General features: G+C 39.2%; 1 protein-coding gene and 1 long non-coding RNA gene across 3 annotated transcripts in view; one reads left to right on the forward strand and one right to left on the reverse strand.

The window, feature by feature from the left end:
• The window catches only part of CCNI (cyclin I), a 33,133-nt gene extending 21,872 nt beyond the window's left edge, over positions 1–11,261 (reverse strand). Inside the window, exons 1-2 of one of the 2 annotated variants that reach the window (XM_027598450.2) lie at positions 10,733–11,261; positions 2,337–2,493 (exon numbers count right to left, since the gene is read on the reverse strand). In XM_027598450.2, coding sequence (XP_027454251.1) covers positions 2,337–2,450 — 114 coding nt within the window. In that variant the 5' untranslated portion in view covers positions 2,451–2,493; positions 10,733–11,261. The remainder of the gene's footprint in view (positions 1–2,336; positions 2,494–10,732) is intronic. The other variant, XM_027598451.2, reaches the window with a different exon arrangement.
• Positions 11,262–11,303: 42 nt separating this feature from the next.
• Positions 11,304–26,142, forward strand: LOC113924552. The gene is made up of 3 exons (XR_003520707.1): positions 11,304–11,435; positions 21,325–21,432; positions 26,083–26,142. It is a non-coding gene; the product is annotated as an uncharacterized LOC113924552 (long non-coding RNA).
• The last annotated feature ends 658 nt before the right edge of the window (positions 26,143–26,800 follow it).

Consider the following 26,800-nt stretch of genomic DNA (forward strand, 5'->3'; position numbering starts at 1 on the left):
GAAACCACATAATTATACGGCCTTTTAAGATTCCTTAGAGTTTCAAAATTCTAACGAAAACCATTTTAACAGCTTGAAGCAAAGTTTTATCTTTGCATATCAAAAGCACTTTAGCAAAATAGAGAATATCTGAAAATGCATGTCACTTGGACCAGTCTTCAATTTTTTCTCCCAAATTCATATAACAAAATTATTGTGTACTCGAAAGTACATTATTATATAAAATAACTTCTCTAACCTGGACTAATTATAAAGAAATGATAATGTTCATTTTTATAGATGTTTACTGGAAATCTATTATATGCCAGTAAACAAAAATGACACAACCCAACCCCAAGGGAACTCACAATCAAACCATCAGGAAATTATAATATTGTGTGCTATGGTAAAGAAGTAAAGTGCTGTGTGAGCATACAGAAGGGGAGTGATAGGTATATAATATTCTTGTCTGACCACTCTGTCCTAAACTTGAAGATAGGGGATGCAAATTAAAAGAGAACTGTGAGAGAATGATCCAGAGGTAGAGAAAGAAAGACAAGGAAACTGAAGAAAAGAAGCATAACAGAAACCTTTAAAATATTTTATTTTTCCATTTTATCAGCACTTAAAAAAAAATTAGAAAAGCTGGAAAAGTATGTTTATGGCTTAATGACAAGACTGTGTTTCTTTTCTGCAAGGAATCAATTAGGAGGGAAATCATGGTTAGAATCAATAGTGGAAAGAGAAATAGAAAAGCCAGTCCCTGAGAGTGGCAGAAGAAAATAAAGAAATTAGAACTAGAATAGACAGGCGTCCTTGGGGGTTACTATAGCAAGCGGCTTGCGCTACTACACCTCTTTACTCTCATCCCAGTCTTATCCCCTATCCCCATCAGAACAAGCCCACCCACATTTTATAAGAATTAACTTTGGTTCTACTTGATATCACTAAAGGCAAATCCTTAAGTAGTTCCCTCTTCAAAGTTCTAATACTGTTCTGTTCTCTGGTATTACCTCAATAATACTTGTTAAATCACCTACAGAAATAGGCCAGATTAAGTGATAATATAGCAATATACTATAATCTTGGTAGAATATTACCTTCAAAGACCATGTTGTAAAAGAATATTATCACTGGTTACATGTTGACTCAAGGAGACAGCAGAAGGAAGAAAGAAATGGTTCTAAAGCCAGCTGTATTAAAGCTTTGAGGCTTACCAGAATGTCAGAACATAAGGGTAGGAATTTCTGTTTTTCTCACTGATGTATCCCCAATGCTTAGAAGTGCTCAGAATGTAGCAGACACTGAATGAACATTTATTGAATGATTGAATCCCCAAGTAATCTAAAAAATCACACAGGCACACAAAAATAGAAACTGAAAAACAAAGTATAATGGAAAGAGAACTACAACAAGTTCAAATTATACCTCTACTACTTATTAAAGTCTTGAGCAAAGTGGGACTTACTGCCTATTTCAAAGGATATAACAAGATAGTAAATGTGATAGCATATGTAAATGCTCCTAGCTTAAAAGATATTCACTCAGGTTAACTTATTTTCAATCTGTTAAATGACAAGTAACAGTAAATGTAAAACATATTTCTTCAGCTTGTGAGAAAGAATGACAGAAGTAGGTTAGGAGAAAATGCATATAGATTTCAATAACCTATGAACAAAGGTTAACCTAAACCAAAGGAGGAACTTAGATATTTGCTATTCATTCACCTACAAATCAAAAATCAAAAATTTCTTGGCCACTATTCTTTATCCCAAGCACAGTGCTAGGTATTAGGGATAAAAAGAGCTTATACAATAAGCTTTGGGAGTACATAAACTTTATAGTTATTTGTCAAAAATAACACTGATAGGATTATATGATAGATGCATAAAAACTTCTAAAAGAAAAGGCATATAGCTAACAGTAATTGAGAAGTAAGCTGGCTATTTCCCCAGAAGTGTCCAACATTAGCATTACCTTAGTAGCTTACTTTAACTCCTTATAAATATTCAAGAAAGACAGAACAAATTTTTGTTTACTAAAGATAATTTCAGCCTCCACAGCTAACTATATACTTAGAAATAAAGATAGCTTACTACTGTTAGTATTGGTCTACAAAGAAAGAGAATATATCTACCTTCCTAAAGCTGTAACTCAGATAACAGAACAAGCAAACAAAAACAAAAAATTCATTCTTGTTCTATTTCAGAATAAAACAAGGGGAGGTTTCTCAAATAAATAGAGCATATCCTTTAATGGTATATATTTCTTCAATCCAGTGTCAAGATACCACTTTATGACAGTACACTTATTTCTAAAAGAAGTCATCTATCTAGAGTGATGAGAAAAATCATTACCTGATTTGTAGGCATTTTCGGCACATTCACCTTCCACATCTGGGCTTCCCTAGAGATTGCCTTTTCCAACAGGAAAGACAATCTCTGGTTTTCCAAAGGCCCTGGAAACTTCATGATATCCTCTGGATCTGCCTGCCTCCCAGCTTGATGTAGCTACCTATGAAATCAAACATAAAACAATGCTTTTTCTTTAATTCTAAAATACGCTGAGCGCTGTATAAATATGTTGGTTCTTATTAAGCAATTCATAAAACAAAATAAGAATGTTATGAGGCAATATCGGGTTTTACAGCTCTTTAAAACATCATATATTAAAATATTACAATAATAATCAGTTACCTAAAAATATTCACTTTATATTTGAAACTCAGTTGTAAAGAGAATAAAAACATGGCCATATAGCTGATAGAACTTACAGACTCTGATGAAAATACATTATTGCATCTCAAACTGTGTCAAATTTTAAATCATGGGAATTTTTATACTAGCTATTCTTAATAGTGGTCCCAAATATTCCTCTTAAAAATCTCATCAGATAAGGGTTACTAACCTTTTTCATTAAAAAAAATTACATCCATTACATTAAATCCCACCCACTCCCGTATAATCAGTATGAAACCATCCCCTTAAGTATAAAACCATCTTGGGGCGCCTGGGTGGCTCAGTTAGTTAAGCGACTGCCTTCAGCTCAGGTCATGATCCTGGAGTCCCGGGATCAAGTCCCACATCGGGCTCCCTGCTCAGCAGGGAGTCTGCTTCTCCCTCTGGCCCTCTTCCCTCTCATGTTCTCTATCTCTCATTCTCTCTCTCTCAAATAAATAAAATCTTAAAAAAAATAAAGTATAAAACCATCTTTATTTGTGCTTCCAATTATATAGTGTCCACTAGCTACACATATGGCCATTTATATTAGAACTGAATAAAGTTAAAATATAATTCCTCAGTCACACTAGCCCCATTTCAAATGCTCAATAGCCATATGTGGTTAGTGGATACTGCATCAAATAGAAATGTTCCTTTTCTGCACTATCACTGCCAGAAAGTTCTACTGCAGAGTGTTGATCTAGAAAAACTCAACAATCAGGTGACTGGCCCTCTAAAATGAGCAAGCCTAAAGAGCAACAGTCTAGATCAGTGCAGTGCAACTGAAAGTCCAGGACAGAGGTCTTTAGGTTTAAAAAAAAAAAAGAAAGAAAGAAAGAAAAGAAATTAAGAGATTTGAGAAGTACAACCATGTGTAGAAAATTAGACTGAGGGACGCCTGGGTGGCTCAGTTGATTAAGCGTCTGCCTTCAGCTCATGATCCCAGGGTCCTGGGATGGAGTCCCACATCCGGTTCCTTGCTCAGTGGGGAGCCTGCTTTTCCCTCTGCCTGCCACTCCCCCTGTGTGCTTACTCTCTCTCTCTCTCTGAGAAATAAAAAAAAATTAAAAAATAAATAAATCTTTAAGAAGAGAAAATTAGATTGAGAAGCTGAAGATATGGCAAGACTCAACTAGATTTGATGAAAGCTAAGGAACTGAAGAGGTAATTACCTACTTCAGAAAAAAAGATTATGCAAGAAGGTAAATGTAATAATATACCACAACATTTACAAAGCAATAATAGGGAAAATACTGAAGAGTGACTTTAATGAATAGATAAAACTGCATTGGGAAGATGGGAGGTATTAGAAGATAGAATGAGCACTACATCTTTATATGTCACAGTAGGCAAACCATAAATAATACCTAAAACTGAAATATCAAAAGACAGTAGGGCAAGTTATTTGAAAATATCTTAGATAACAAGAGAAACATATAAGCACTCAGAGATTAACCTGTGAGAAAAGGGTTAGAAAATCCAGCAACAGGAGAATGCTGTTCTTCATTATAAACCTCATATAACTATTTCATTTTTCAGCTAGGTACCTGTATTATGTATGTGCTTCAGATTTGTGGGATTTTAAAAAAATTTAAATACCTAGAATTAATAACATATGAAAAGTTCTGATTTTTTAAATAAAATTTAAAATTATAAAAAACAAATAACAAACTTCAATTTCCATGCCCCCTTCACCCCCACCTCTAGGTACTATCCCTTTCTTATTCGTCACTTCACATACTTTGCCTATTTGCTATAGAATCTACTGCAGACTACCTCTGGTTAACTGGATTGTGATTTTTTTCATTTTGCTTCTTTAAACTTCTGAGTTTTTGCAAATTTCCTATAATGAGCATTAAGTACTTTTTATACCAAGAAAAAAACGGTAAATAACAGAGAGGGAAAAGAGAATACCTAACCCAAAAGGTCCATTTCAAAGGTAACTTCTTCCAAGAACTCCTGATTCTCTAATCTGGTGTGATTTCTCTCCCTTCTGAAAGCAGCTTCCCACTATTTCCCCTATGAGATGATAAAACATTATAATACTGAAATGCTATCTACCAATATTATTTTTTTTATCACTCATAGAATCCTGATGAAACAGGGACTCAACCAAAGATTGGTTTCAATCCTTGGGGCCAAAACCAAAACAAACCCAAGTCTAAACTCTCTTTCACAGGCCAATTCTTCAAATGTTTGAAGGTGGCTAGCATGCCCACCAATTCATCTTTTTCACAGCTGAACTGTTCAGGATTTCCTCACATGACATGACTTTTGCTCTTCTAAATGCAGTCTAAAATCATTAGCTACCTTTTTGAATCCATACCACACTATCAACTCTTAAGACTTTCTAAGGTACACTCTTAGGAAAATTCCCTCCTACCTGCCCCACCCCATTGTGCACATAGTTTTGGAGCCCCTTTTTTTGGCGGGGAGGGGGGACAACCTTGTTCAGGACTGTAAATGTATTCTTTCTTCTTAAAAAAAGGTCATCTTGTTATATTCCACCTACTGTTACATTCTGCTGAGATGATCTGAGATTCCAATTTTGTTGCCTTGGTACTTTTCTCAGATTTTCCATAACTAGATAAATAAACTCACTATAATTTCATCTAAAGCAGATATAAATATTAACCTTAGAAATGGAGTGCAAACTAGATGACCATCTGTCAAGAGATCTTTAGAAAAAACACCTATACTGGATGGAGATTAAACTTGGTTTATTGGTTCTAAGGTTTCTTCTATACCTTATTTTTTTTTTAGAGAGATTTATTTTTTTTTAAAGATTTTATTTATTTGACAGAGAGACACAGCGAGAGAGGGAACACAAGCAGGGGGGAGTGGGAGAGGGAGAAGCAGGCTTTCACTGAGCAGGGAGCCCAATGCGGGGCTCGATCCCAGGACCCTGGGATCATGACCTAAGCCAAAGGCAGATGCTTAACGACTGAGCCACACAGGCGCCCCTAGAGATATTTTCTTTTTAAGATTTTATTCATTTGAGAGAGAGAGACAGAGAGCATAAGCAGGGGGAGAGGCAGGGAGAGAAGGAGAAGCAGACTCCCCGCTGAGCAGGGGGTGGGGGGGTTCGATCCCAGGACCCCAGGATCATGACCTGAACTGAAGGCAGACGCTTAACCATCTTTAGTCTGTAATTTATTAACGCTTGTCAAAACTTACCAAACTACTTCCTTCTATTAGCTACACCCAACAGGATGGCTCACCAGGATCCCCCAGCCTTCTCAACACACCCCAATGGCTGGCTGCTCCCGTGATTGCTCTTCCCTCAAAATGTTTCCTCTGAAGATTACTTTCAGGAGGGAGAGATGGGGAACAGAGAGGGATACACAGGATAAAGCATGAATAAGAAGGTTCAAGAGATTCCTGTTCTCCAATTTCCTACAGTTAAGACCCTAAGTAAGATTTTCAAATACCTAGATGCTTTAACAATTTTTTTAAAACAAAGGAATCTGGGTCAAAGAAGCAATCACAAGGAAAATTAGAAAATACTTTGAGGTGGGCGCCTGGGTGGCTCAGTCGTTAAGCGTCTGCCTTCCGCTCAGGTCATGATCCCAGGGTCCTGGGATGTAGCCCTGCATCGGGCTCCCTGCTCCTTGGGAGCCTGCTTCTCCCTCTCTCTCCCTCTCTCTCTCCCTCTGTCTCTCATGAATAAATAAATAAAATCTTTAAAAAAAAAAAAAAGAAAATACTTTGAGGTAATGAAGAAAACATACCAAAACTTATGGGATGCAAGTAGAGCAAACTATACTTAAAGCAAATCAGAAGAAAAATTAGAGTGGAAATTAATGAAGGAATAGAAAAATAGACAAAATCAATGAAACCAAAAGTTGGTTCTTTGAAAAGATCAACAAAATTGGCAAACCTCTAGCTACACTGAGCAAATAAAAACAGAAAAGATAAAGTACTAAAATCGGGAATAAAAGGAGACACTACTACCTATGTTGTAGGGAAAAAAAGGTGTTATAAAGGAATTTTATGAACAATGGTTTGCAAATACATTGGACAACTTTGCATGAAATGGACTACTAGTTAGAACCACAAATTATCAAAACTGACTTTAAAAAGAAATAGAAAAGCTTAAGAGCCATATAACAAATTGAATTAGTAAACAATTGTCAAAGAAAAGCCTATGCCCAAGTGGTTTCACTAATGAATTCTACCCAAACATCTATAAAAAATGTTTAAAATTCTTCACAAACTCCTCCAAAGAGTAGAGGAAGATCACTTCTCAACTCATTTTATGAGGCCAGTTAAGCAAACAAAGACAACAGCATTATAAAACTATTGAGAACATCTCTTCTAAACACATACGAAGAATTCCTCAACGAAATACTAGCAAACTCAATCTGGCAACATAAAAAAAAGGATTATATACCATAATTGAGTGGGACTTAGCCCAGGAATGCAAAGTTGGTTTAACATTCAGGAAATCAATTAATGTAATACACCATATGAAGAATAGAAAATAAAGGAAATCATTCTTTGCTCACACTGGGGGAATGTAACAAAGGATAAAGAGTTCAAATTTCCTTTATCTTTTAAAAATAAAGTATAAATAACCCAAGTGAAAGAGAAAAGGACGGAGGAAATATTCCAGATCAAATGAGACTACAGAAAAATGAAAGTTCAATATCTGACCCTAGACTCAAGCCTGTACTGGGAAGATAAAATGCTATAAAGGTCATTATTGGGCCAACTGACATAATGGGAACATGGATAAATAAAAGTATCAATGTCAAACTTACTACAGTTGATAACTTTACTGTGATGCTGTAAGAACATCCCTACTCTTAGGAAATACACACTAAAATACTTAGGAGAAAAGAACCATAACATATATATATATATACACACACACACACATATATATATATATACACACACACACACATATATATATATGTATGGGAGAGAGAGAGGACAAATGATAAAACAAATGGGGTGAAATATTAATGACAGATGAAACAATAGTTTCTTTTTGAAATTATTTACAAGTTAATAATGTGGACAGCCCACCCCCGCCCCGGGGGGCCAAACACATTATTGATGGAAGTGCTTATATTAGCAGGATACTTTTTACACTCCTTTTCTGAGATTCCAGTAAGACAGGGTGCCTGGGTGGCTCAGTTGGTTGAGCTCTGTCTTTGGCCTGGGGCATGATCTCAGGGTGCTGGGATTGAGCCCAGAATTGTCATTGTTGGGCTCCCTGCTCAGCAGGAGTTTCCTTCTCCCTCTACACCGCCCCCCCCATATAAACAAATAAAATCTTAAAAAAAAAAAAAAAAAGGGACGCCTGGGTGGCTCAGTCGGTTAAGCGTCTGCCTTCAGTTCAGGTCATGATGCCAGGATCCTGGGATTGAGTCCCGCATCGGGCTCCTTGCTCAGCGGGGAGCCTGCTTCTCCCTCTGCCTGCCACTCCCCCCTGCTTGTGCTCTCTCTCACTCGCTCGCTCGGACAAATAAATAAAATCTTTAAAAAAATAAATAAACGATTCTAGTAAGACAATGATACAGTGAAGAAAGCATTAGCTTGAGTTTTACCTTTCTTACTGATAATGCATTAGCCTGTTTTCTAATGTGTAAAATAGACTGAGTTACATGAATAATGAAATCTGCTGAGTAAAATACACTTAAAATATAATTTTACTGTTTTAAATACTAGAACTTTTTAGTTGTATCTTATTATTTTATGCCATTAATCATATCTGGAATTTTTAATGCTCAGATAGAAGTCTCTAGGAACTAAGAAACAAAAAGACTCTTTTGGTTGGCATATTCCACACACTTCTAACTTTATGATAGTTTAACATTTCTCCTGCCAGTCTTTCAATTACTTCTGTTTCTTTCTCCATGTTTATCAAATAGCTTAATGTATGAGTGAATAAAGTTATTGTATGGCATAAACTATACTGTAAATTTAAATACAGAGCCTCCTGCTATTCTAAGGAAAAGTACTGCACGGTGTTGGGTGAACACAGAAACTTCATTAATACAGAATTATATTATCACCATTGACACCAACTCCATTTATAATTTTGTACTGATGCATACTTCTGGATCTTAGATCCTATTCTAAAAAGAGGGATTTATTAATGTGACCATCTCCTTGACTTCATGCCCCTAACCTAATAATTAACTACAGGTACTTGTAATTCCGAAACAGCCCGCTATTTGTTTCCCTAACTCCATGCCTTTCCACACAGTTCTTTCAGCCTGAATTGTCCTCCTCTAGCTGGCACTCCCCTTCCTACAGAGCTGTCATTTGCAAAGGTCTGCTACTAGTACCCTGCCTTCTTACATCTGTACTTAGACATAATTCTACTTTTGCATTTAATTGCTCTGTGATAATTATTTGTAGACCTGTCTCTCCTACTAACCAGAGTTCTTTGATGGCAAACACTCTCCAGAGTTTAGCACTACGTCTAACAAATAGCTCACACTTAAGTTCTTAGTACGTCAAAGCAGTAAGTGCTTACTACTTGGCCAGATGCTGTTCAAAGTACTATGCCGTATTAACTCATTTAATCCTTATGCAACCTCATAAGGTTGGTATTATTATTAAGCCCATTTTGAAGATGAAGAAACATGCACAGAAAAGTATCTTTCATTTTTAAAGTATTATACGATCAGAATAAAACATGTTATACACACTCTCAGCTTCCAATCTTGACCAAGAAACATTACAGAGTTCCATTCTAACCTACTAGGAGTCAAACTGCCACATAAACTCGGTCATCTGTAATTGAAAATCTCTACCATGCCTTCCCAACACATGATGATTCTAACTAGTCTGCTCTTCATCAGTATTAAGAAATTTATCCTAGACTAGAAAGTTCAGAATCTCTCATCTTTCTGGTTCCAGATTAGCAAATCTAAACCCTATTGGTTCTTTCTTAATCTACTTACCCACTCCCTTCTATTTCATCTACCACAAATGATGTGCAAAAGCTGCAAGCAAGTAATACTATCCTTAATGTTTTCAACACATTAATTTTGGGACAGAGACTATATAGCATAGTCAGACTGCTCGGGTTTGAATTCTGGCCACTGGGCTCTAGCTGTGTCACCCACGGCGTAAATTAATCTTGTGGACCCTCAGTTTCCCTCCTCTGTAAAATGAGGCTCCTGAACTACTTGCCTCACAAGGAGTCCTTGTGAGGATTCAACGAGTTGCAAACCGCTTTGAACAATGCCCGTCAGATAAAAAGCTTCAACAAGTGTTATTAACAGCACACCCTGCTCCTCAAATGCTGAGGCGCTCCCCACTGACAGAATAAAAGCTAAATACTTAAGCTTGACATTCAAAAAATCTTCAGTCTGATTCCAGTCTACCTCCCCAGGCATATCTTCCACTATTTTGCTACCCAATTCTCAACTCTTGCCCAAATGACCAGCAATGGAACCTGCAGCTCAAGAGAGGACCCTGCCCTCTTTTCAAAATTTCGGTACCTTTCTACCTGCCCTTCAGGGTTCAACTCAAATCTCACCTCCTCTCCAATCTTTCCCCACCCACCCAAACCTGGGGTAACGTTCCCCTCCCCCCGAATTCCCGCAGCACTGGCCGTTCAACGGCTCGTTTGGCATTCCCTCCGCTTTGCAATGTAAATTATATTCCTCCGGCTCCCGCAGTAGCGTTGAAGTCTAAGGGTGGGGGTGTGTCCGCTTCTTTGTGTATCAGACCCGCTGGCGGTGCCTAGAATGTGCACGAATAGGCAATTTGCTGTTGCTACAAAAGTTACTCGCTGACGGAAAAACTGGCCCGAAAGGGAACACGACAGAGCCGTTTACAAACTGGGCAGGTGCCGAACAGTTCTGGCATGGAGAGGAAGGGGTGGGGGGTGGTCCCGAAGGTTTCCTTTGAAGCGGGGAGGCGGGGGCCGGGCCTTAGCCAAGGAGCGCGCGGCTCCGGGAGCTTCCCTTCGGGCAGCGCGGGCAGAGGGCGGGGGGGGGGGGGTATGGGGAGGGGGCGCGCGAGCGCGGGGCGCGGAGACGCAGCGAGTCCCCCCGCCCCCTCACCTTCTCCTCCTCTTCCTCCTCCTCCTCCTCCTCCCCGGCGGAGCTGTAGGCCTCACAGTGGTGACGCGGGGTCATCCGGGGGCCCGTTACCACCCCATTTTCCTCAGCGCGCGGCGGCGGGGCGCGCGGGACAAGGACGGGACCGACTGAGGAGGGAGAAGAGGGGGAACCGGGCCGGGGGGGGGCGCGGGCGCTGGCGATCGAGCGGGACGCACGGCTGCGGCCGGTGGGTCAGCGAATTAGTTCCATGACTCCCCCGGACCTAAGGCTGCCGCGGCCACCGCCGGTCCCACTCCTCCAACCGCCGCCGCTAGTGCCCGGGTGGGGAGGGGGTTCCCTCTCGCCATAGGGCGGCGGGGGCCGGGGAGAGGCGGGGAGTGAGACCGGCTCTGCCCCTGCCCGGGGGAAGTGTCTTCGAGGGGAAATGGTGAAGGGGGGGGAAGGAGGGTAAAAGGAAAAAAAAGGAAGGGGAAAGGGGGAGAAAATAAGAAAAAGCGAGACAGAGGCGCTGCCGCGTCCGCTCGCGGGGAAGGCTGGGGAGGGAGGGGAGGAAAGGAAAAAGTGCCGGCTTCCTCAGCTCCGCCCTCGCGGACCGATTCCTAGACTTGCTTACTCCCTGTAAACAACGCTGAAGCGGTCCTTCTCCCTCCCCTTTTTTCCTTTCCGTGGCCTTCACCGTCCAACGAACGTACAGAGGAGTCCGGTAAAAAGCTGGCTGTTGGAGACGGGCGGGGGAAGTCTTTAGTACTGGGGTGGAAGGAGGGAAGACATTTCCTACAGGCTAAGGAAAGTCAAAGGTGCGCGGACTCGTTTTCCTAGGAGAAGCGGAAGGGCACATCAGCAGCACACGGTGACGTAAGCTCCCTCTGCTTGCTGGCAGAGGCGTGCGGTGCCCGGAGAGTACGCTGCGCATGCGCCCCGGGGAAGAAAGAAGGGGATGAGTGCTCCGCTTGGGGGTGGGGTTCTGTCTGGATGCTCTTTTGGCCCACCGCAGAGCTACCTAATGTTATCCAACCTGATAAGTGTCTAGGGCTTGTAAGAAGAATTTATTGGGAAGGGGCTGGTGTTCTGTTGTGTAAAGATTTTGCATTCTTTGTTGACCTCGCAAAAAATTGTCTATTACGTACGTATAAGTAGAATTGCGGTTTTTTCCGGTGGCACGTAGTGGATGGAGGTAGACTGTCAGGCACTTTAGAAATCTGGCAGTTTGGAGGATCATATCCTTAAGCACTGTCTTGGGTGTTAAAGGCCTTTTAAAAGTTAAATTATACTATTGATGGCGGGGAACCTGCTTGGTAATGTGCCAAGGGAATTCTATTCACTGAACCAACACATCTGAGTATTTGAGTAGGTTTTATTACCAGGTGTTTAACGAGTATGTGGTGACATATAAATGTGTTTTATTTGAGGTTCTTTTACCTATGATAATTTTTGGCTCATCTTTTAATTGTTTTAGTTATAGCAAGAATATGTGGAATTACAGAAAGTTTTGAAAGAGGAAAGGGGAAAAAAACTCAACCATTTATAGGAGTGGTCTCCTTTGTGTTTTCCATTTCTGTTTTTTATATGCCTGTTTTACCAGTCATTGAAAAAATTTGTATTGAGCTTATTCAGGTGGCCAGACGCAGTGGTAAGCTCTAGCAAACTGGAAGTAACCAAGACAGAAATAGCTCCTGCCTTCATGGAGTGTACAATCCAAACACGATAAATATTAAGCTAATTATCATTATCTAAAATTACCCGGTACATATTTACCCAAAGAATACAGAAACACTAGTTTGAAGGGATATGTGCACGCCTGAGTTTATTGCAGCATTATTTACAATAGCCAAACTATGGAAGCAGTCCAGGTATCCATCAATAGATGAACGGATAAAGAAGATGTGGAATATTACTCAGCCATAAAAATGATGAAATCTTGCCCTTTGCAACAAGACTGGATCTAGAGAGTATAATGCTAAGTGAAATAAGCCAATCAGAGAAAGACAAATACGTGATTTCACTCATTGTGGAATTTAAGATACAAAATAGCTAACGAAGGAAAAGAGAGAAACCAAAAAAACCAGACTCAAATATAGAGAACATATGGTTACCAGAAAGGGGGGGGGGATGGGTGAAATAGATGAAGGGAATACATAGTACACTTAGCTGATGAGCACTGTGTAATATATGGAACTGTTGAATCAGTATATTGTACAGCAGAGACTGATATAACACTGCATGTTAACTACACTGGAATAAAATGAAATAAAAAATAAAATTACCCAGGACATTGACTTGTATACGTGTGCATGAATTCCCTCCCTAGAATATAAGGTCTGGGATGGCAGGGATCTTGCGTGTTTTGTTTCACTCTGTATCCCTGCATGTAATAACCTTTCAATATTGGATTACTAACTGAATAAACAATTACCAGTATCAAAAGTATTAAGATGGAAAATTGCAGACTACTATGGAAATACTTAACCTTATACGAGGTAGGGATGTCAAAGAAGGTTTTTCTGAAGAAGTGACATTTAAGATGAGACTTGAAACCACTGGGCAAAGAAGTGGGGGAAAAAGTGATACAGGCAGGGGAACAACATGTACAAGGGTTCTGAAGCTAAAAGGTTGTAGAAAAAAAAAAATCTCTGAAGGGTAGTGTATATAGCTGGTCCTGAGAATTGAGGGGGCGAGAATTGAGGTCCTTAGTGCATAGGACAGAGCAGAGGATGGGAAGCCCAGGAAGGATTTTAAGTGGGTTTTATCCTTTTTTCACTTCATGTAGCCTTTTTCCGTATTACTGTGTGGTTTTCCTTCTACATGGCCAACATTTTTCTACAGAGTATTTTTGAGAGTGTAGCATTTCTGCATAATACCTTTGGGAGTGCAGCATAATTACGTTGTTGGACCATGATTTTCACTCCTGTAAGAATCATATAAATTCTACTTCGAGATAGGTGGCCAAGAAAAATGAGAGTATGTCCAAGCAAAAACTTGTCCATGTAGGGCACCTGGCTGGCTCAGTCAGAGCATACAACTCTTGATATCAGGGTTGCAAGTTTAAGCTCCGTGTTGGGTGTAGAGATTCCTTAAAAAATAAAAATTTTTAAAAATTAAAAAAAAAAAACTTGTCCATGAATGTTCATAATAGCATTATTCATACAAGCCAAAAGGTGAAACCACACAAATGTCCACCAACTGATGAACACATAAATTAAACGTGGTATATCTAAACAATGGAATATTTGGTCATGAAAAGGAGGTATTGATGTATGGTGTAACGTGGATGATACTCAAAAACATATATAGTCTTTTGTGACTGGTTTCTTTCACTTAGCATAATGATTCCATTTATATGAAATGTCCAGAATGGGCAAATCCATAGAGACAGAAAGGATTAGTGGTTGCTTAGCCTTCAGTGCAGAGATGGAATTGGGGGATGATAACCAAACGATGTTGGGTTTCTTTTTGAGGCAAACATTCTAAAATTGATTGTGATGATGGTTGCATCACTCTGAATATACTAAAAACCATTGAACTGTACACTTAATTGGATTGAATGAAATGTGAATTATATACCAGTAATGCTGTTATCAAAAAAAAAATGAAAAAGAAAGAAAAGAATCCAATTAATTGTCATTCATAACCTTTTTTGGATTATTCCTGGGTCCAATGGTCCTTACAGTTTTATGGATTTTGTTGGATACCAACTGCCAAGTTGTTTAGCAGAGGGGTCAAACCAATTAAAACATAACTGGGAACATGTAAGAGCTTCTATTTCGTTATATACTTAACCTTTTTGAAGTTTAGGTTTATTAAAATGATCCTACTGTCTGTGAGAGGCCAGTGACCATCTAGCCTACAGCACTGTAAATGTAATTTCAAGTAATTAATAGGTGGTAAGGAACAAGTTCCAGTTGTCCTAACAGAAACCATCAGCATTCTTCTACACTGTTCACTCACAAGAGCTTACTTTTAATCAGCGCCTCTTTTTCCTTAATAACTGTGACATTGCTTTTACAATGGTTGTAGTTGTAAAAAAATGGAAAGCCTTGAAATTCACTGAGAAAATAAATAAGGCATATGAAGAAAATATGTTAATATCCATTTATTGGTATGGAATTCATATTTTTTCATTTTCTCAATCTTTTTAGAAATGTTTCCCTTTTGTCCTAATAGTAAAAAAAAATAAGTATCTTTCTACATGGCACTTGCAAATAATAATAACTAAAATGTATTGATTACTTACAATACAAGGCATTGCACTGTTAGTACATTCTCTCATTTTTAGCCCCACAGCACTCCTCTGTAGTAGGTGTTTTTTTGTTGTCCCATTTTACAGAAGATAAAGAGGTCCAGTAAATCTGCAAGATTGGTCACAAACTTGGAGAGGCACAGCCAGGATGCAAACCTAGCTTGTCTGACTCCAGAGCCTGCGGGCTTTCGGTTACTACCCTTTCCTGCCTCACCTTGTGGGTATTTCTGGCTTCCATGAAATCTTTGAATAAAAATACTCACCCTCTGGTTATTTTCGTCTTGCCTTTAATCTTAGAACATATATTTTTTTAAGTTTTTAGTTAGCAGTTTATATTTGTTTCTAGAGAGTTGATTTTTGCTTAAAAAGGGGTTATTCAATTTTCTTAGACTTGTTTTATTTCATGACTGGAATATTGAATCTTGAAATAAGGAACATGCCTTGCTTCAAATGCAGAGTGGTAGAGTAAGGAAACACCTGAGAAATAGTGTTACTGTCATAGGAAAGGATCTGCTCTGAAATGCAAAATGGTGTCAAGTGAGACACCCCTCCCCCCACCTTGGAAAGTCTAGGACAACTGAAGGGAATCAAGCTGATGAGCACAAAGTGGTTTGCCATTCTTAATCTTTCAAGAAAAATAATTAGAAGTGCAGTGCATACATTTTTATGAGTATAGAAGACAAGGCTACTAAATCTTTAATGACAGAAATTTCTGGTCTCCTTTGTCTTAAATGAAACTTTTAGGGTAATGTTCCCAGCAGACGATTTATGAAGGTACTGTCTTGTAGGAGAAATACGGAGGCCTACAGGAACAAAGGAAATGATTTATTGTCACTATAATCACTTATCTTTAGCATCTGCTTACACTTAGGGATCCTTTTTACAGCTTCCAAAATATGTTTTCATTAATCCCTACAGTGACAGAATGAATATAAGAGGAGTAAACCTCCCAAATAGACATCAAGAGGAAAGGAGTCCCCATTCATCAAATAGTAGAAAGACCTCATACTTACTATTAGGTGGGGAGAAAATGCTCAGGCCAAACAAGTCAAAAATTCTAAAATAGGAACCCACAAGCTGCCATCCAGACTTTACCCTGAATGTAAGCTGGCTTTAGGTTTCTCATTGTAAGGTGCTTATTTAGAAAGACCTCACCTGAAGGGATCATTGGTTGCATGCTTCATTAAGAGGGCCCTCAGAAGTCAAATAGCAGCCACCTATTTGAAATTTGTAAACCAAAAGGTCTTCAGTAGAAACTTTATTCTTTTGTTGTTCTTGTTGGAAGAAAAATACACCATTTAAATAACACCACTTTACTCTTTCACAAACTGTTTTGAATTCCTGAACCACCAAATTTAGTAAATTCAGAAAAAAATCCTTTTTTGAAAATTGTTTGAGATTTTATTTATTTGAGAGAGAAAGAAAGCACAAGCAGGGGGAGCGGCAGAGGGAGAGGGAGAAGCAGGCTCCCCGCTGAGCAGAGATCCAATCCCAAGACCCCGGGATCATGACCCAGTCCGAAGGCAGACACCCAACCGACTGAGCCACCCAGGCGCCCTAAAGATATATTATATAATCAAACTACCAATACACTTTGTTTCTTGTCAAACATTTATGGGGGATGTATGGAGAGAAAGGTAAACATCTTCCAAAGTGTATTTTTAGTATCATCACAACATGTTTACTGCAACCCTTATTTCTTCTGAGTAAAGGAAAAAAAAGAACTGTTTGGGGAATCAATTTAAATTGTCCACAATCAGGGTTTTCCAAGACTTCTTTCTCACATAACTAAGCTACTTTTATTACCAGACAGTGATGTAGTAAATACTGAGTCCTGGTTGCATACTGGGCTTGGCACTGTTAAGAGGTTGGAAGGTGAGTTATATATAGTCATGTTTGTAAGACATTTATTCGTTCAATCATTCAGTAATTCAGCAACATTTACTAGCTGGGTGCCAGTGAGCAAGTTAATCAGCTTCTCTATAACTTGACCTCAGTTTCATCATCTGTAAAATGAGGGTAATAATTATGAGAATTAAATGGGACAATATTTGCAAAAGACTTAGAACAATGTATGACACAGGAGACACTAATTGTTAGCCTAACTTAAGAGTCCTTTATGTGCCAGGCTTGAGTTTGATTTTTTTTTTTCCACAATACAGTTAAAGATGGCCCACCCTTAAGCAGCTCTCGGCCTTGCAAGGGAGATGTACATGTTAATGAATGTTATTAATATAACATGAGAAGTTTTATAATAGTTACATGTAGAATGCTACGGGGAAACAGAGAAAGGAGAAATTCTGTATGTTGGTTAGAGGATGCTTCTATAGACTTGCATGCGCCATTAATTATTTGCTGTGTGTCAAATTTACAAAATTACACTTGTGTAAAACAAGTATTTGGTGTCTCACAGTTTCTGAGCCTCAGGAACCACGACTATCTTAGCTGGGTAGTTCTGATTCAGGGTCGCTAATGAGGCTACAATGAGGTTGTTGGCTGGAGCTGATGTCATGAAGGGCCTGGAGAATGTGCTTCTAAGTTCAGTAAAGTGACTATAGGCAGGAGGCTTCAGTTCTTGCCACTGGGCCTCTCCAAAGGGCTGCTCATGAACAGGCAGTTGGCTCCCCCATAACAAGTGATGAGAAAGACAGAGACAAACAGAAATGGAGAGACAGAGCGCCAAGGTGGAAGCTGCAGTTATTTCATGACTTAATCTGGGAAATGATGTACTATCACTTCCACCATATTCTGCTCGCTAGAAGCAACTCACTAAGTCCAGGCTATACTGAAGGAGAGGGGGATTAAACATGAAGGGAAGAGTATCAAAGAATTTGTGAACATCTTTTTAAAACACCGCAGGTATGGAAGAAAAAGTAAGGGTTAGCTATGTAGACAGGAACAAACTTATGACAAGCAAGGAAATAGCAGAAACAAAAGAATAGAGAATCGAGGGGAAATTGTTATGAGGAAATCGACTTAGAGAGGTAAAGTAGCTTTCCTATCATGTGTTAAACAGTTAGTAAATGGCAGAGCCAGGATCTGAACCCATATTTCTGGTTATAGAATCCAGATCTTATCACTGCCTATATTAGGCAAGGTTCTTCCGAGAAACAGAACCAAAAGGATGCATCTGTGTCAACAGCCACATCTGTATCTATATGGAGAGAGAGAAAGAGAAATTTATTCTAAGGAATTAGCTCACATGATCATGGAGGCTTGGTAAGTCCAAAATCTGCAGAGTAGGCTGGCAGACTAGAGACCCAGAGAAGAGTTGCAGTTCAAGTCCAAAGGCAGTCTGATGACAGAATTCCTTCTTGCCCAGGAGAGGTCAGTTTGTGCATATTTCAGGAAGCCTTCGACTGATTAGATGAAGCCCACCCACAGTATAGAGGGTAATCTGCTTTAAAGTCCAATTTAAATGTTAAATCTCATCCAAAAAAATACCTTCACAGAAACATCTAAAATAAATGTTGACCAAATATCTGGGCACTGTAGCCCAGCCAAGATGACAGATAAAATTAATCATCATACTACCCTATACAGTAGAGGTAATTTGGGGTTCAGATAGCAAAGGGCCCCAAGTGCCATACTAAGCAGTTTATTGAATTTACAATTAACCAATAGCTCTTTCATGGCTCTATCATGTCTAACCAGACATGACCTTGAACATCTGATAATAGTGGAGTGTTCCCATAGAATATTATAATTCTGTTAGAGAATGTCCATTGGACTATTTGTCTATCAGGCTTCATCTTCAGTATGTTTTGACAAATGAAAAATTTGATTTTATTGACACTATACTTTTTCCTTTCAAGACTTCCCAGTCCACATAATTTTAGTAATTAGCCTTTCACATATTTCAAAATGTTTACTCATTTCAAAAATATTTTTCTCTCTTATTTATTCTCCCCATTTGGACTTTTTTCTCTTAACTTTTTCTTTGTGCCTTATTTCAAGGATTCTTTTTAGCCATACTCCTACCAGAGTGAAATATGAAATTAGGAAGGAAGACAAAAATGTAGGTGGGGAAAAAAAGAACCCAGTTTATATACCAGCTGGACTTGGTGGTTCTAAAAGTATAAATATTGTTGAAGCATCATTTCTTTGCAGAGGGTGCATAAAGCTGAAAAGCTGTTTCATCCTTGCTGCTGGAGAGATTTCTCTTTGTAGCTAACATAGAGCAGGGAACTCTTTACATTTTTCTTGGAGCCTCAGAATTTAAAATCCTAATGGTCCCAGCCTGCTCTTTTGGCCTACTCATATTCTGGGTCCTCACTGAGGACAAGACACAGATGGGGTGGACAGGAGAGTCTTGTGAGGCCACTCGAAAGTGATCTGAATTACAGGTCTATGATTACATCCTGCCAGAGCAGGAGAGAACAGGAAGCAAAGTCTAGAAAACCAGCAGAATAAAAGATGCAACAAACTAGAAGCAAAGCAGAACTGGACTTGCACAAAAAATGGGGGCAGAGACCTGGTGGTAAAGCATAAAAGAAGGCAAGAGAATTTGGGAATTAGTTCCACGGATATAGCCCACTTTTCACTTTCCCTCTTAAACACAACGTTATATAATTTATGAGCTTCAGAGCACCCATGGGTGGATAACACCAGTAGCTGGTTTGGTGAATTCTATTAAATGAGCAGATTTTGTGGGTGAGTGAAGAAGACATCAGCATCATTTGAAGGAGATGCTAGTTTCCTAAAAAAGAAACATTTAATCCATCAGTGCTACTCTGTGTTCCTTTCTTTCCCCCAACACCCCCTCAGTGCTACTGATCATCCTACAAGCCCAACCAAGTATGATTTCCATCTTTAGTGCTATAGGAAAAGGCCTTCATTAATAGCATGAAGAAACAAAGGTTTTACCAAAATCAGTTTCTTTTATTTTCGAACATACCAACACAAATATTATGTCAATGAAGAAAGGAGATTTTGATAGTTTATCTTTCTGTTTTTAATGAGATTAAATCTAAACCAACTTGGAAAAATAGTTTTCCTATTTTACCTTGAAAGATTGCCACTGGAAGTATTCCATAAATTCTCTAAGTAATCCATCCACAGGAATATTGTCCACCTTTTAACTGTGTTCCTTTGCATATTTCAGGAAGCTATTAATATATTACTCATTTGAATTGTGTGATAGCAGAAATTAAGACCCCCAGATCTAACCATACAAATATACTCTGTGGATCAACCCATGTAGAAAATGATCAGCTAATTTTGACTTAAAGCTTATTTATATTTATAATCACTTGCATTTTAAAGCAAAAAAAAAAAGTACCCAAAATTTGCTACTATATAAGATAATTTCCATTCCTGAATCCATAATGTCTTCTGAGTGCTTGAGGATAAGTTTGGGTAAGGAAGAAAAATAATGCTGCAGAAATATGATGAGAGGAAACAATCTTTGTGCTAAAGAAACCAGTATTCAGTGGGACCTTCCCTTCCTCCTACAATATCGGATATTCTCCATCATGCTTCTCAGAGAGGGCCACTGATCAGTTTTTATAGGTCCATTGAAACTTGGCCTCCTGACCACTATCAGGAATTTACAACGTACATATAAATTGGTAATGAATATTAAAAGACTGATTTGAATGCCAAGTCAGGTTTTTTTCACCCAGAGAATTGTTGAATAGAACAGACTTCCTTTGACAGCTACTCCCACATATGTTATAATATATGCACCATATTCCTTACTGTAGAAAGTTACCATTAAGGCCACAGAAACTAGAATTTGTCTATATGAAAAAAACAAGGCTATATATGTTACTAATGATATTGCTTTGATATTTATACATAGTATTTTGCTATTTGCCTTTGCCTTTAATATGTATTTGCACTTTAGTTTCTAAAACTATGCAAAAGCCAAGTAGTTAGTTATTCACTAAGTTCTCATTAGTCACTGAATTCAATTTATAAAACTTTTACTGTCAGGTAGTAGCTGTAGACTTTTATAAGTTCGATACACATTAAACAAAGGAACCAAGACAAAATGTAATTTCTATGCTAACAAAGCCAGGATCCTTTATCATAATACTAAAATTATCCCTAATATTAGGAGTTAAATTAGAGTAAAAGCCAACATTAGAAAAGATTTTCATAAGGTTTTTTTGAGTGGAGGGCTTTTTCTTTTCTTTTTTTTTTGTCTTAAGAGCCAACCATTTTACATTAAAAAAATTCATTAAAGTTTGTTGCAATCGATACATATTCTCATCTTCCACAGCAGCTTGAGGGGGTATAACCCAAGGGGTAGATGTCATGACAACAGGAATTTCTGGCTCTGAGCATCCCCTGTGTAAATGCTGGTACCCCAATCCTCCTAGCACTCAAACTTTCTCCTTTCCCTTGGCAGGTCCTAGAAGAGTAAACTTGATCTGCTTGACAGCCATTGAAAGAATTTCATCTCTGTTCTCTGCCTGATTGCCTTGGCACAGCTGCCCCTCTGGCACTCTTCAGATGGGTAATGACCTTGGTCTGACACCTAGGGGTCACTGCTTCACAGTTTGTGCTTAACCAACCATCACCGTCCTCACTGCTGATATTGGATTAGGTCCCTTGTAGTCAATGTCTATGTTATTCTGGGTGATGAGGCAGTGAAGTGAGCTTGGGAACTCTCTGTTTCTGCTGGTATTATAATCCTTTCAATGAATTTCTAAATGGGGTGGTCTTGCTTTCCACTTTTATAGTGCTCACAGTATCAAATTTTACATTGACACATTTCCTTATGGTTCTTAAGTTTTATGCTCTGACTCTGTCATCAATTTCTGCGGCACTGGGTCAGGTAACGTTTAAAGTGATACTACTTAACTCCTGAAGTGTCTGGACACTTTGACTCCCAACTCTTCGGAGTGAGTTCCCTGCCTACTTCAGGTCACCCCCCAAAAACTTAGGGGGCAGCCTCTCTGTCTCGCCTGATCCCATCCTGTGGAGACTACTGTAAGTTCCAGAGTATTCTCTCTCCCTCTCCCTGTCTCTGACCCTCTCCACATCTGTTTCTCGAGATCCATAAGAGCCTCTGGTGGCCCTACTTTTTAAAGTGCATAAGTAAAGAAAGTCCCCATGTTAAATATAACTTTTACTTTTTAAGAGAAAAATTCACTTTCTGTCAACAAAGGCATAGAAACATAGAATTCTATTTATAATAGACTTATAATTACTCATTCATAGAATGTTAATGTAAATAATAATATGACTCTTCATTTAATATTACGGTTAGTTCAGAAAGAGATAAAGAGAAAACATTGCACCTGAAGATTATATTTAAAGTCAGTCTTTACTATTCAGTTTTCTAAGTTTTATTTTTCTTATCAGAAACCATTTTGTATTTCATTAGATCAACCATCTTGGTTCTTCAGAGTTAACTGGATTTTTATAAATTGTTATTCACAATCATTCAATAGTGTGTGTGTGTTTGTTTTTTGTTTGTTTGTTTTTTGTCAAGCCTCTTTTCTGAGTAGGGCCCTCAGTGAGGCTGTTGGGAAGAATTATTTCCTGGAATGAAATATCCTGGCCAGAGTGACACACTCCATGTTGTATTTGCCACGAAGTTGATGAAATTATGCCTTTTCAGCAGAGTGCCCCACATCTCCTTCTTTCAAGAGTAGGCATTTTCTTTCCTTTTCTTTTTTTTAAAGGTTTTATTTATTTGAGAGAGGGAGAGACAGAGAGGGAGCGAGAGAGAGAGTGGGAAAGTCAGAGGGAGAGGGAGAAGCAAGCTCCCCGCTGAGCAGGGAGCCCGATGTGGGGCTCTATCCCAGGACCCTGGGATCATGACCTGAGCCCAAGGCAGACGCTCAACCGACTGAGCCACCTGGGCATCCCTAGTGCAACAAACTCTTGAAGGCATATTTAAACACAGCCTGGTAGGTTGTGTGGTACAGACTGATGCTAATGTCGGTTGATTTTGCAAGCCACACTAACTAGTAAAAGCTGTGGTTATATGGGACTCTATCTGACTCAATAAACAAATATCCAAATGTTTATTGAGCATCAACTATGTACAAGGCCTTGGGCTGAGTTAAAATACTAAACTGAGCACAAGCTGACCACAGAAGCAGGAGAAAGTGTTACAAACACAAGTACGCTTATTGGGAAATATGCAGAGATCATAATTTTAAGGGAAAACTGAGAACAGCTACGCAGATATTTTGTGGAACTTTTCCATGTGTTCTTAGGAAATACTTAGAGTTTCTACTTTCCTAAGTATTCTTAAACACTCTCTTTTATTCTAAGATCCTGGTAAAATCTTAGTGGATTGATCTCATCTCCCGGGGCTCTCTTTATTGCCCTGATATAGGTTTACTGTGCAGTGGTATATCTACCATCACTCCAAACATGTTCTGTGCTCTTCCCTTAGATTTATGTCAGGTTCCCATACATGGGAAGAGAATCATCTGAGAGGTCTGCACAATGATGGCCTTATTTAGGATAGTGCCTATGTTGTTGAAACAAAGGACTCAAACATACAGATACCAAAGTGGTGGCTCTATAATACGGAGAACACAATTCTGTCCATCTTGTTACTTTTCCATCCCTAGGGAGTTGGCTTCATTTTTGTGCCTGAAAAGAGCTCCCCACCACATCCTGATTCCAGCTTACTTGAAGGAGAAAGAGTGAAGGAAGCACCTGACACAGTAGTTGCATATATCATTTACTTACATTCCCTTTACTGTGCAGTCATTAGCTATATTTGGATCTAGTTTAAACTATCCTTAGTATGGAAGATGAGGGATATTGAGAACAATTAGCAGACTCTGCCACATACTAATATGATCTGGATCTCTTAAAAAATTGTCTTTGAAAAACAACAAGAGCAGTTGTTGCTCTGGCATGCTACATCACTTCCAGCCTAGTTCCCTTGAGATTCTTGCTAGTACTTAGAGTACTGTGCAGCAGTATACATACCTGTGCTGACTGTCCCTGCAAAAAGTGTAACCTCTGCACTGAGTGTCACAAAGAGCCATCTTAGATTATGGCTCTGATCACTACACTTTGAATGTACACTAACACTATAATATGTTAAAGATAGAACTAATACAAGTAAGATTATGAAGCTGAATGTAACCCTTTCCTATGTAGCTAAAATCTCAACTTTCCAATGCCCTTCACTTTACTTTTTGTAGGTAAGGAGTCTTCCTGTTTGGCATCCTCAATACCCTACTTCATGCCTTGTTGATCTTCTTCTGTTGGTCTCCTGCTTGCCCATGAGGCTGAGCTTCAACACTCTACCCACAGGAAGCCCTGCAGTCTTTAGCACATTCCACAGGATGTGCGCTTCCTTCCTTGACTACTCTGAAAACTGTGGCTGGCCAGTCCAGATTGTCTTGATTAGGGAATCTCTGCTGATGGGAACAGAAACCCCCTCCACTCAACTGTATCAGTGTAGGTGGGAAGATTGTTTATTGAAGGGATTCAGGGAATATCAGGGAATCTAATTTCAGAAGGTAGAGTCCTATTTCACAGGAAGTAGATAGCCATCCAAAAACTACTTTCTCTGGTGTCACATGATCTCTCGTCTCTGCTCCTCTGGGTATGTCCATTTGTTCCATCCCCTTGACCCGTCCATTTCTGATCTCTCTAAGGCTTTTGAGGTTTGCTCCCCTACAATTCTTATCTGAGACTCTGATTTGCCACGGTAGCATGGTTGCCCCAATCCTCCCTTGGTCGAGAGCTCCTCTGCACAATTTGAATAGCCTCAGTCTCTGTGCTTTGGTTCAACTTCTGAAATGGGAACATCTCATTGGCTCGGGCTGAATTAAGTGTCTACCCCTGGTTCAATCAGTTGTAGCCAGGAAAGCAGAGTCACCTGAGACAAGCAGGACTGTAGGCTAGAAGACAGATTCTCTTAGAATAGGCTGTGAGTGGGAAGATGACTGATATATCTATCAGACATAATCTTTTTAATATTTTTAACCCCAGTCCAAATTAGGCTGAGCAGAGTTAGTCCTGGAATAGTGTTAAACCTCTGGTTAGTTACAAAATACCATCTGACCAAATACCATAACTGATACCAGGGGTGATCCCCCAAAGGCACTACAGGTCAGCTACTCCCATGACCAGATAATTTGCTGCTTCTTGCCTTCATCCACTTAGGCTCAAGAATTGGCAGCTTCAGACTCTTCCATAGTGGTCTCAGCTTATGGAAACGTGGTGCATCTAAACACCAGGATTCCTTCTTATTTTAGACATGACTTCTTTATATCTCCTTTTGAAATCTTTCATGATTTCCATCATGTTCCTTTGAATTACATGATCTGTGGGTATCATTTAGAAACACAAAAATATACGAGTTTACCTACAGCAGGAGTAGGTTGAGGTTTCTGTGGGTATTGAAGCTTATATGGTTTTAGAGACATTTTTAAAGAAAAAAGAATATAAAATTATCAAGACAAAATTGGGTATGAAATTGTATATATATATACCACATCTTCTTTATCCATTGATCTGTTGATGGACATCTTGGCTCTTGCCACAGTTTGGCTATTGTGGACATTGCTGGTATAAACATTGGGGTGCACGTACCCCTTTGGATCCCTACATTTGTATCTTTGGGGTAAATACCCAGTAGTGCAATTGCTGGATCGTATGGTAGCTCTATTTTCAACTTTTTGAGGAACCTCCATACTGTTTTCCAGAGTGGCTGCACCAGCTTGCATTCCCACCAAGAGTGTAGGAGGGTTCCCCTTTCTCCGCATCCTCACCAACATCTGTCGTTTCCTGACTTGTTAATTTTAGCCATTCTGACTGGTGTGAGGTGATATCTCATTGAGGTTTTGATTTGGATTTCCCTGATGCCAAGCGATGTTGAGCACTTTTTCATGTGTCTGTTGGCCATTTGGATGTCTTCTTTGGAAAAATGTCTGTTCATGTCTTCTGCCTATTTCTTGATTGGATCATTTATTCTTTGGGTGTTGAGTTTAAGGAGTTCTTTATAGATTTTGGATACTAGCCCTTTATCTGATATGTCATTTGCAAATATCTTCTCCCATTCTGTCGGTTGTCTTTTGGTTTTGTTGACTGTTTCTTTTGCTGTGCAAAAGCCTTTTATCTCGATGAAGTCCTAATAGTTCATTTTTGCCCTTGCTTCCCTTACCTTTGATGATGTTTCTAGGAAGAAGTTGCTGCAGCTGGGGTCGAAGAGGTTGATGCCTGTGTTCTCCTTTAGGATTTTGATGGAATATTATGCAGCCACAAAAAGGAATGAAATCTTGCCATTTGCAACGACGTGGATGGAACTGGAGGGTATTATGCTGAGTGAAATAAGTCAATCAGAGAAAGACATGTATCATAGGACCTCACTGATATGAGGAATTCTTAATCTCAGGAAACAAACTGAGGGTTGCTCGAGTGGGGGTGGTGGGAGGGATGGGTTGCCTGGGTGATAGACATTGGGGAGGTAATGTGCTATGGTGAGCACTGTGAATTGTGTAAGACTGTTGAATCACAGACCTGTACCTCCGAAACAAATAATACATTATATGTTAAAAAAAAAAAAAAGAAGATAGCAGGAGGGGAAGAACGAAGGGGGGAAATCGGAGGGGGAGACGAACCATGAGAGACTATGGACTCTGAAAAACAAACTGAGGGTTCTAGAGGGGTGGGGGGTGGGGGGATGGGTTAGCCTGGTGATGGGTATTAAGGAGGGCACGTACTGCATGGAGCACTGGGTGTTATATGCAAACAGTGAATCATGGAACACTACATCAAAAACTAATGATGTAATGTATGGTGATTAACATAACATAATAAAAAATTGGGTATGAAATTGATCCTCTATTTCAAATGAAATAGGAAACACAAGAGATATCTTTTTAATAAATGGTTCTTAA

Source organism: Zalophus californianus, chromosome 2 (assembly GCF_009762305.2).
Source record: "Zalophus californianus isolate mZalCal1 chromosome 2, mZalCal1.pri.v2, whole genome shotgun sequence".
Classification (NCBI taxonomy): domain Eukaryota; kingdom Metazoa; phylum Chordata; class Mammalia; order Carnivora; family Otariidae; genus Zalophus; species Zalophus californianus.